Source organism: Sphaerodactylus townsendi, linkage group LG15 (genome assembly GCF_021028975.2).
Source record: "Sphaerodactylus townsendi isolate TG3544 linkage group LG15, MPM_Stown_v2.3, whole genome shotgun sequence".
Classification (NCBI taxonomy): domain Eukaryota; kingdom Metazoa; phylum Chordata; class Lepidosauria; order Squamata; family Sphaerodactylidae; genus Sphaerodactylus; species Sphaerodactylus townsendi.
This window is the reverse complement of record NC_059439.1, coordinates 18,133,224-18,145,311: the sequence shown is the minus strand read 5'-3', so window position 1 is coordinate 18,145,311 and position 12,088 is coordinate 18,133,224. Positions and strand designations below refer to the sequence as shown.

Genomic DNA, 12,088 nt, shown 5'->3' with positions numbered 1-12,088 from the left:
GTAGAGGCTGTGAAGGGTGTTACGTGAGAACAAGAGAGACCGCAGCAGGTATAATGCCATAAAATCCACCCTCCAGAGCCGCTATTTCTTCCAGGGAAACTGATCTCTGTCGTATGGAGATAAGTTGTAATTTTGGGAGGGCCCAAAGTCCCACCTGGATTGGGAAGAAGAAGATAAGCCTCCACAGCTCAAGTGCCAGAGCGGGGAATCAAACCCGGTTCTCCAGTGCACCTGCTCTTAACCACTACACTACGTTGGCAACCCTATGGGGGTTGAAGAATCAACACCAATAAACATAATTCAATAGTCTGCATTGGTTGGGGGTAATCTATGGAACTTGTTTCCTCTTTTCTGATGGAAGAATGGTCCTTCTGATAGCGATAGGAAACAAGCCAATATTGTTATCAATCCCTCTTTAAAGATGTTATTATCGTGCTTACTTCTGAAAATATCGTGTGTATATACCTCAGCCTCTCCTTTGTGGGCAGTAGTAAGGTACATCTTTTTAGTAACAGGCCTGCAAAAAAAAAAAAAAGGAGGGGGTGGGGAAGGAAGCACACGAAAATCTTTGAAACACAATATTGTGGATATGATTGCCTAAGGCTACAATCTTGAGTAGATTTAGAAGCAAGAAGCCAATTAATTTTAATGGGCTGGAGCTGGACTGCAATATTGCTTATAAGCAGCAAATTAGAACTGCCAAATAGTACATTACTTGGGGGGGATGCAGGGAAAGCAGATTTCGGGGTTTGGAAAAAAATCTCCCTTTTTTGTTGTTTATATTTCCCAGAGCCCTGCAGTTTATCAACTGGAGCTAAGTGTAAAATGGCTCTCTCAAAGGGCACAATTACTTGCTGTACACAGAAGCCACTCATTGGAAGATTGGGTTTGTCCTTCAAGACAAGGAGCATTGGGCAGTGAGGACCAACACATTACCGAGTGAGTGCACAGGATGAGTCTGTATCTAATGGGTGTAAGAGATTTTCAGGGGCTACTCAGTTCCCTTCCCTGATTCGGATCATTTATCATAACCCAACCCAGCATCGAGTGGTAGATCATAAACAGTCTTTTGTCCACCCCTAATATGTATTAAGCCTTGACCTGGATAACCCAGGCTAGCCTGACCTTTGTCAGATCTCGGAAAGTAAGCAGAATTGGCCTTGGTTAGTACTTGGATGGGGAGACTACCAAGGGAGCCCAGCGTTGCGGCACAGAGGCAGGCAAGGGCAAACCACTTCCAAAAGTCTCCTGTCCTGAAAACCCTCAAGAGTTGCTATAAGTTGGCTGTGTCTTGATGACAAAAAATTCACACCATTTCCGCTGCCCTGCTGCAAACTGACTTCTTCATTAAATATTGTCCTGATCTTTCAAACCCTAAACTTGCTCCTTAACTACCACCAGATTCTTGCCCCAACTCTAGCGAAAAACTGTGTCCCACATTTCCTTGCTTCTCATACGGATTTGAAACCCTCTGAGCAAGGACAACGCCATTCCTCCATTCTGTGTGGCAGCTAACCTCCTACAGCAGTGGTGGCACTCAGAGCCTTCTCTGTGGGCACGCGCAAACAGAGTGCCCACACACACACACATCTAGGCTGGCCTGGGCCACTGGGCTTGATTATTAGCATTAAACCTAAGACCTAGTTTTGGGGAAGCAGTGTAGGTAACCCTGTTAAGTGCTGTTAAACCCCACTGATTTTTCATGCAACGAACCAAAGCACAATGATTTACCTGGGAGTAAGCTCAGTTGCTGGCAATGGGGCTTGCTTCTGAGTAAACCCTCCTAGGGTCGTGATTCACCCATTGGAAGAGTTGCACGGTTGCTTCAAAGCAAAACCACCAACTACCACCAAGCCTACTCCTGAGTAACGTACGCCTCGGAGCCAACTGTTTTTTCCTAAACTAAAACCTCAGTATTCGGGTTAAATTGCTGTATTGGGTTTTGGGTTGCAATTTGGGCACTTGGGTTTTGGGTTGCAATTTGGGCACTTGGTCTCGAAAAGGTTCGTTATCACTGTCCTACAGGTACACAATAACTTTTCGTTGGTTTATAAATCCTAAACTGATTTGTTCTAAGCTACTCCAGCTTGGGTTTAAGCCAAGGGTTTAACCCTAAACCTGCTTCTTAAGTACCACCTGATTCTTACCCCAATCCTAACAAAAATCTTTCTTTGCTTCTCGTACACATTTCCCTGCTTCTCATACAGATTCGAAACCCCCTGAGCAAGGACAATGCCATTCCTATGTTCTGTGTGGCAGCTAATTTCCTACAGGTACAAAATAACTTCATTGGTTTATAAGTCCTAAACTGATTTGTTCCAAGTTACTCCAGCTTGGGCTTAAGCCAAGTAAACTTGACAAAATCAGTTTAAAGCACTCCAGATTAATTGGTTTATGGATCAGTCTGTAAAACTGAAATCTGTTGACACTTCTGGCAACAGTTGGCTGTCTGTGCTGAGGCACGAGCATCAAAGCGTACTGGAAATGGTTGTTGTGTTTAAAAGGTCACGTAAATAACATCTGGAGCCTTGGAAGAAAGATTATGCCAATCTCTGAACGACCGTCTCTAAAAATACCCACATTAAAAAGAAGCGCAATAGATTTTGAAAATACACTAGGGAAAAGCCCAGTTACCCTTGTCCATCATGGAAAGAAGGGCTTCTGACCTTCTCCAAGCCATGTCAGAAGAAATATTGTTCCAAACTGTTATAAAATAGCATGTAGGGTGGGAGAAACAGAATTGGTTTCTGCTGTTGTAGAATTTGGAACAGCTTGTTTGTGTTAGGAAACAAATCTCTCTTCACTAGTAGAAACTTAACAGGCTCTTTCCCCCTCAAAGATCTGGGTCACCAAAGGAGAACAGGGGTAAATTTTTACTAAGATATTTGGGACAGGGATAAAGAAGAGGGGAAATGCAGGAGATTGTTCAGCCTCCGAAATTCAAAAAATAGAGGGTAGATTGGTGGACTCTGACCGGGGAGACCGGAGTTTACAGCTCAGCAGAAAAACTCACGGTGACCTTGGGCTAGAGCACTGGCTCTCAACCTTCCTAATGCCACGACCCTTTAATACAGTTCCTCATGTTGTGGTGACCCCCAGCTCTAACATTTATCCATTTTACAGATGGAGAACACTGATGCAGAGAGTCTTAGGCAACCCCTGTGAAAGGGTCATTCGACCCCGCAAAGGGGTCCCGACCCCCAGGTTGAGAACCACTGGGCTAGAGCTCGCCATTTAAAAGGCACAGGTGCTGAAACCCTGAGAGTTGCTGCTGATCAACATTGGCCCTGATGGACCAATAGTCTGATTCTATATAAGGCACTGTCGTGTGCGTTCAGTCTGCATCCACGTAGCCTATCTCACAGGGCTGTTATGAGACTAAAGTCAGAACAGTGTATTGTCGAAGGCTTTCACGGCCGGACTCAACTGGTTGTGGTGGGCTTTCCGGGCTGTGTGGCCGTGGTCTGGTAGATCTTGTTCTTATTGTTTCACCTGCAGCTGTGGATGGCATTCTTCAGAGGTGTAACCCAGAGAGAAGTGTGTTACACACTGTTAGAAACATTAGGAACAAGATCTACCAGACCACGGCCACACAGCCCGGAAAGCCCACAACAACCAGTAAAGTCAGAACAGTTTCTTGAAGGAAATTGTCAGGGATGGTTTCCGCCCTCCCTGGCCCCACACTAGTCAAGGCCCAAGGCCACACCTAGGCAGCAGGGGAAACATCTTTTCCTATGCTTAACTGTCTTTTGTTAATAGGCCTGCTGTTCTTAATCACTGTGCTTGGCAACATAGAAAGTAGGCGACCTCGCCAGGAGCCTCCGGAAAGGGAGAGGTTGGAGCCTCCCAGCCGAAGACTATCACTTGTCCTTAAAACACTCTGAACCAGAGGTGGGATCCAGCAGGTTCTCACAGGTTCCCGAGAGTAGGTTACTAATTATTTGTGTGTGCCGAGAGGGGGTTACTAATTGGTGATTTTGCCACGTGACTTTTGCCTTAGTTACGCCCCTCCTCTCAGCAGTAGCGCGTAGAACTTGAAGCAGTCTAGCAGGAGGTGCACCGGTGTGCGTGGCAGCCTGCGCCTGCGTGCATTCGTTTCCCGCCCAAGGACCGGCGCAGCGGCTGCGTCCTTGCCACAGCCTCGCCCAGGAATGCCCCGCCCCAGAATGCCTGACCACGCCCCCGTCGTGCCACGCCCAGCCCAATTGGCGCTACGCCACAGTTTGAATCCCACCACCATGGGAACCTGTTACTAAAATTTTGGGATCCCACCACTGCTCTGAACTCCATAGCAAAGCTTTTCACACCTTGTTCTATTAATCCGTGGGAAGATGGGGGGAGGAGGGTTCAAGCGGGGAAACGAAAGGAATAAATGTGTTTGCAAGAAGCCAGGGCTTAGATCTGGCTTCTTGACGTTGTAGTCTCTGCTGACAACCCAATAAAGACTTCTGATTTCATATCCGGAGTCCAATTTATTGACCGTTGTACCAGGACCTAACTGAAATGCAGCACATGGATGTGATCAGTAGATAATTAAATTCCACTGGAGGTCTGAAAGTACAGAAGGATAACAACACACGCACCAGAACTGGAACAAGATTGTGGGGCAGGCTGTTTGAGGGATCTGTAATTATTTGGACATGTCTCCTGTCATATTCAGAGAACTGAAATAGGTTGGACATATTTAGCAGTTTATGAGAGACAGCAAGAAACTAATTTGTCCCTGAGAGTTTCAATGTTACTGGTCTGCAGAGGTTCCCTTCAGTCACTGTGGCTAGTAGCTGCTGATAGACCTATCTTCCATAAATCTGTCTAATCCCCTTTTGAAGCCATCTATGTCTGTGGCCATCACTGCATCCTCTGACAATGAATTCTGCTGGTAATTTGCTCTGGTAAGAGATACCTTTTTCATTACAGCAGAGTGTGCTGAGCCAAAACACAGCAGAGCTCACCGAGGCATGAGTATGTGCTGGCAACAAAAGAATCTCTGAGCCAATTCATAGTTTCTAACTAATAAGAGGAGTCTTTATTAGCGAACTCCATTCTGGATAGAAAAGTGGAGAGATAGGCCACTAACCTGGACAGATTTGGACAGATTTATGGAGGAGAAGTCGATCTATGGCTACCAATCTTGATGCTCCTTGATCTGAGACTGCAAATGCCTTAGCAGACCAGGTGCCTGGGAGCAGCAGCAGCAGCAGCAGAAGGCCTTTGCTTTCACGCCCTGCAGGTGAGCTCCCAAAGGCATCTGGTGGGCCACTGCGAGTAGTAGAGGCTGGACCAGATGGACTCTGGTCTGATCCAGCAGGCTCTTTCTTATGTTCTTATAGGTTCTCTATTCTAATCTATCTAGCTGGATGATGTGGGGTGCTGTCTGCATCTCTCTGCACGCATGGTGGAAGATGGAGGAGTATGTGCAAGAAAGGTGGAGAGTGGAGGAGAAGCATGAAGAAAAGAAGTTCTCTGAGAGTAGCAATCTACACATCAAAGGGACAGTGTCAGAGCAATAGAGAAAAGGTGCCTAGTGTCTTGACCCCCTCTAGCTATCTGACTCACTGGTCAGACCCCCACGGTCATCAAGGCAGGAGACAGTGCAAAGTCCTCCACTTCCTCAAAAATCCACATTTTAATTACTTAGCAAGCAAAGACTTTTGTCTTTCCAAAATCCAGTGCCCATCAACTTAATTGGTTTTGCCTGAGTGCTAGTATTTAGGGGGAGCGAGAAAATGTCCTCTCGGTCCACTCTCCCTACCCACTGCAGACTAAATTTAGGGGAAGCATTAAGAACCAACCTGACTTACATAAAAGCAACAGGAAAAGGAGGAAAATATACAGCAGAAGTAGCTATAGAGCAGTGATGGCGAACCTTTTTAAGACCAAGTGCCCAAATTGCAACCCGAACCCCAGTTATTTATCGCAAAGTGTCAACCTGGCAATTTAACCTGAATGCTGAGGTTTTAGTTTAGAAACAACCGGTTGGCTCCCTCTTCCTCCGCCCCACCCACTTGAGCAGGGGCCAGCCTGCTGTAGCCTCCAGCAAGTCCTGGTGCACTTCTCTGTGCCTCTCTAGCATCTCTGCCTCCTCTGCCCCCCCCCCTCGGGCAGAAGCCACCTGGAGCACAGGAACCAGGCCCGTCAGCTGAATCCTCCCTGGTCACCATGATGCACGCATGTCGTGCTCAGTGGCCCAGGCCACCCTAGGTGTTTGTGTGTGTGTGGGGGGGTGATTTTCCACCCCCACATGACGAACTCTGTTTGTGCGTGGCCACAGAGAGGGCTCCGAGTGCCACCTCTGGCACCAGTGCCATAGGTTCGCCATCACTGCTATAGAGAGTCTTAACAGCACTTTTTCAGTTTAGATCTGGAGCATGCCAAATGCAAATGCGTATTAAATTATTTTTCTTTCTTCGGCCACAACCCAAGTCCAAAAAGGACAGATCTTTGTTCATCCCTAAACAAAGATTTTATTCATGGGTTCAAAAACATAGAAAAACACAAGAATGCAATAGACTGATCACTGCATCATCTAGATTTGTAACATTACAAATTTGATTGAATAAATTTGATTGAATGGCTTCTGTTTCAAACTGAACAGCTGGTGGGGAAGCAAAGTCAGATGCCCTGAGGAAGCCCTCTGCCCATCCTGCACCATTATCTTTTTTCTGTTTATTTGAACAGGATGCAATTTGCAGCTGCATTCGTTCTCTGTCACTGGCTAATGGGGATTTTTGTTATCTTGACTTCTTTTTTTCTTTGTCGAGGTCTCAGTTCATTTGGTGGGGTTTTTGCAATTCAAAATATAGGGGAAAGGTGAAAACAACTAACCTAATGATGTGTAGTGTTTTAGAATACAGGACCCTTTCCTACAGCAAAACTCCTCGGGATGGTGGAAGTCCTGCGGCAAAAGCCTTTTCTTTCCTGTCGGAGTTGAGATGTAATTAACAAGGCGGCGGCTGATAGTTTTTGACACCATGCTTAGCATGCTGATATCTTTCACTGAATAAAAGAAAAGAACAGAAAAACAGGGGGGAAAATCTTGTTAGCCTTCATTCTCAGTGCTAATACTAGTTTCTGTTGCAAACTGAAGGCCCATTCACCCTGAAAGAAGATCACACATTTGACCAAAACGTTGGGACCAAAATATACCCCAGTATCCCTACTCTTATTTTTAGATAGAAGAGAAGAAGAAGAAGAGTTTGGATTTATATAAGGAGACTCAAGGTGCCTTACAAGCTCCTTTCCCTTCCTCTTTGGGCGGGAAATATCCCATTTGTTCATATGTATGAGAGACTTTATGAATCCTTGTCAGTTACTTCAGTAAGGGGATGTATTTATGAATCCTTGTCAATTACTGCACTAAGGGGATTTATATATGAATCTGTGTCAAAAGAAGAAGAGGAAGAGTTTGGATTTATATTCCACCTTTCTCTTCTGTAAGAAGACTCAAGGTGGCTTACAAGCTCCTTTCTCTTCCTCTCCCCACAACAGACACCTTGTGAGGTAGGTGGGGCTGAGAGAGTTCTGAAGAACTGTGACTAGCCCAAGGTCACCCAGCAGGAATGTAGGAGTGCAGAAACACATCTGGTTCACCATATAAGCCTCTGCCACTCAGGTGGAGGAGTGGGGAATCAAACCCCGTTCTCCCAATTAGACTCCACCTGCTCTTAACTACTACAATACCTGTAAACATCCTAGAGTGGCATGATATTTCACGGGTGGGATAGAACTGTTTGAGCATATATGCCCCACATTCTCAGTTTCTTACCTGGAAGATATTCCAAAACCATCTGAAAGATCTCTACGGGAAGTGCTTTAAAATTCCCAAGTGTTGATAGAGATAGAAAATCTGTGTCCAGACCGTTACTGAATTTGTTGTGGAGGCGACAGCTACGTCGATATTTCTGTTTGGGAATCAAGGTGTAGCTGGTTCTTATAGGAGACGTCATCTTTCTTTTTCTGCCCATGAAGCTAGAAAAAGGAAACAAAGAAAGCAAAAAAAAAATCAAATCCAGCCTCAGGAAAAATACACAGGAGGCGTCGAGATCTGAAAAAATTAAACCTACAAGAAAGATAAAATAAACCATAACTGCAAGAGCAACATAATGTTGTAATTAACATCTTGCTACATAAATGGAGCACATGGATTTTATTGATACTATACACAATATATCAAATACTCATTCAAATCTGTACTTTAATTTCCTGAATTGTATAGCAATGTGTAATTAAGACTCTTTTGAGGTAGATTAGTAGGTTAGACCTTATCTGTTTTTCCCCTGGTTGAAGAAAGTGGAGAGATTATCTAATTTCAGCATGGCCAACTGGCCATGCTGGAAGGGGCTGATGGGAATTGTAGTCCATAACATCTGGAGCGCCAAAGGTTCGCCACCACGGATCTAATACAATTCCCTGTCTCACTGGAGCCACATCTCTTGTGGATTTTTGTTTACACAGGTCCCACTAGCCCAGTCATAGCCCAGTTTTGCACCAGCAGATAAACTGTTTGGAAAGAGCCAGTAGGTTTTATAAGTGGGAGCTTATGCCAAGATTCCTATTCAGTTTAGACTTATTAGTGCACAGCCAAAAAATTTCATAGCAGCAAAAGTCCATAACCAAACAGTTGCTTTCAAATATAAGCTGTATTTAGTGTGTAAATATGGAGCATGTAATGATACCTAAGAAGTTTATGCATGCATACGTATGGGATGTTCATTGCCCCAGTGCAGAGAGGTAACTGTAAATGTATTCTCTTCTCTCCAGTATTTGGCATATTATATTTTAGCTGAAGTCACTGTATAATTTATGAATTCTCTTCAGTTCTTGTTTATGTTCCAGGTCTGTGTTCATAAAAACAAGATTGTGTACTTGCAACGATTTTCAAACTTTCTGCCTCTAAGAATTATTGCCCGCCGCGTCCTCTCTACTGACGAGTCCCTGTACATCAGTCGAAGAACCTAGGATGATGCTGAAAGCTCATGTGACCCACATCGTAGTATTAAACGTTTATGATTTTCTGGGGCTGCATTACTAGCTATCCCGGGCCACATGTGGCCCGCAGGCTGCGGGTTGGACATGTTTGGCCTAAAGTCTAGGAAAATAAAAGCAAAGCAGTTAAAGCTCACCCTGATCTGATGGCCCAGGCTACCCAGTCTCGTCTGACCTTGGAAACTAAGCAACGTTGCCCCTGATTTGTATTTGGATGGGAGGCCACCATAGAAATCTAGGGTTGCTACAATGAGGCAGGGAATGGCAAACCACCTCTGAATGGTTCTTGCCTTGAAAACCCTATCATGAAATGGAGGAAATGTATTTCCAAATCTTGAGCATTAGCAAGATCTATCCGCCAAGTCTTTCCAAGGGAAATTTTACTGGGGTTCAGCTCCGATGCATTCCTCTGTCCAATTGTGCAAGTCTCAAGCACTTTACTCCTCTCAAATGTATACAGGCTTCCTGCATGGTACCTACTCATTTGTAAAGATGGACTGCATGAAAATGAAAAGTATGGCTTCAAGAAAATGATTCTCCAGGTCTCTAAACTGTGTAGTCAAGATGGGAAAAGACTGGAAAAATGTTTCACCTATACAAACAACAAATCAATCATAACAACAAACAATGGGTGTTTGTGCATATATACTGTGATTTATGCACAGGGAAGGAAACATCAAGATTCAAGGCTTCCATCCTAGCTCCAAACACTATAAATTCTTACCACCCATGAATGCACATTGGTTCCACTAATAAAGCTAATGTCTGGACTTTGCATTTATCATTTTGCAAAATGCACATTATCTCTGACAGCCACTTCAAGATTTTGGCAGGTCTTTATTTTCTGTGTTACACAGATAATTAAAAAAAGATTGACATGATCTAGCTAGTTTATCTTACCTAGTTCCGGAAATAATGATACAGGGCACACGGGAAATTCAGGAAGTATGCTAAAATAATTAAAGGGGGCTGCAAAGGCCGCACAATATTTGTCAACATCTTTTGGAAAAGGCAGGAAGTCCTGGTATCTTTGTGCTGCTCTGAGCAGCAAAGTGATAACATACTAAGAGATCTTTGAAGTTCTCTTTCATGGGTTATTATGTTTGTTTTTATTTTGTTTTATAAATGTGTATCTTGTTTTTTTCAGTAGTAAAAATCAGCTGCAGACCCCCTAATTTGGATCAGGAGGAGGAAATTTAATAATTTCCTCCCTCTATCATTTTCCTGATGTTATATGCCCTCCCCAGCTGATACTTGCTCTTGGAGAGAAGGGGAAATATACAGGCAAACATGTTCACTCCTGGGTTGCAATCCATATGAGTACATTTATGATCAAGTATGGGGTTTACTTCTGAATTTCCATGGCTGGTATCCTGAACACACTTTCTAGGCAAGTCCCTTATCACCAACTTGTAGATTTCACTTGACAGGTGGGAGTGGAAGCGTTGCCAAACAGTGTCCTCTGCCAGCTTGGTAAAAATGAGTCCATGGGCCTTTCCCCACTTACCTTAAGCCCCGCGCTACTTGTGGAGAGTAGTGTGGGGTCCCTCGGCACTCCCCACGATGGGTGGCCACAGCGCAGCCACCCCGACGCTGCCGCTGTCATGCCCCCTCAGTGCGTGGCATCCCAGGCGCTCTTCTTAACAGCGCCTTTTGATGACCCCGCGCAGAGTGCGGGGTCGTGGGGATGCCTGGGCGCACGCCTGGGATGCCGCGCGCTGAGAGCAGCGTGCGGCATAGTGGGGATCCAAGAGAGTGGGGAAAGGCCCCATGATCCAGGAGGATCCTGGGGTGGATAATGCTGAAAGCCACAGAAACAGTGGTCCCAGAGAATCAACAGGGATTCAATGGATGGATAATATTATATTATAATATTATCATCATATCCTATAGTAGTGATATTCATACTTTGCTGATCTGGGTTCCAATGAACTATTTGCATGTGATAGGAAGAGTAATGATTTCAGAGTAATATGATAGCAATAGTAGTGACTAGGAATAGTGATAAATCTACAAACCCATTTTTAGCATAGTCAGTAGCATTTCATGAGGAATTTGGGAGGTGGCGTGACACCTAGTAAACCATGAAACTCACAGGATGACCACAGTTAAGCTTGTTTTTTTTCTTTTTCGCCCTCATAGATGAGATTAGAAACTGTCAAACAAGATTGACAGATGATAAGAAAATATAAATAGATGTTTTAATTTCCCTGTTTTAGCTCCCCCTCTCCAGTGGCTGAAGACTCACGTCTGTCAGGTAGTTTCACTGAGTTTGTCTGTGTAGAGTATTTATATGATGCCTCAAAGTAACCTAAAAAACCAAACATAGGAAAAAAATCACTGAAGAGCTTAAAATCATTCAAAATGAACAAACAGTTGCTAAAAAGTTAAAGCATAAAAACAATACAAAAGAATTGTTATTCCTTAAATATGTCTCATAAGACAGCATTCAGGCTAAAAAGCAGACTGTAAAACAATTTAAGAACAACTCTTTAACTAAAAGACACATTTTGTATGAGGGGAAAACATAATGGCATGTTACAAGGGTGGGGGAGGGGACATCCAAGCCTGTTGTCTCCATTAAAAATTGAGCCCATCTATGTTGGATTAATTTAGTGCAAATGGATTAATACAATTTTAAAGAAGTGTTTGAGTCAGGAATATTAACGTATTAGGCTTTAGCGATAGTTTAGATTTTCCCCCATTTACAACCATTACCTGAGGAAAATGTTTCACGAGTGTCAAAATGTGGTCTCTGCCTATCTGTGTCTCATTGCTACAACTCTGAGTAACAAATATGTACAAAACGGTCACATTTGAATTCAGAATTTATGAAATATTAGCAATAATAACACAGTCACATCTCAATAGCTTGATTGGTCCCTCAGGAAGTGGAGCAGAACAGGTTGAGATCACATTTTTAAAAATTTGTAAAATGACCTTTTTCATTTCATGAGAAGTTTTTCCTCAGAGAAATAAAAAGGAATACTCAAAACAGTGCGTATGTGTGTGTGTATTTATATAATAAAATAATTAAACATATTAAATAAGATAAACATTACATGTATATTCCTAGTTCATATGCATACATACGTGGATACTT

The 12,088-nt window shown here is 43.7% G+C and overlaps 1 protein-coding gene across 1 annotated transcript in view; it reads right to left on the bottom strand.

Annotated features, from left to right (window-relative positions):
• Positions 1-7,982, bottom strand: part of FBXO47 (F-box protein 47) — a 35,914-nt gene extending 27,932 nt beyond the window's left edge. Inside the window, exons 1-3 of the mRNA XM_048517791.1 lie at positions 7,766-7,982; positions 6,826-6,996; positions 441-517 (exon numbers count right to left, since the gene is read on the bottom strand). Coding sequence (XP_048373748.1) covers positions 441-517; positions 6,826-6,996; positions 7,766-7,964 — 447 coding nt within the window. The 5' untranslated portion in view covers positions 7,965-7,982. The remainder of the gene's footprint in view (positions 1-440; positions 518-6,825; positions 6,997-7,765) is intronic.
• Between the last annotated feature and the right edge of the window lie 4,106 nt (positions 7,983-12,088).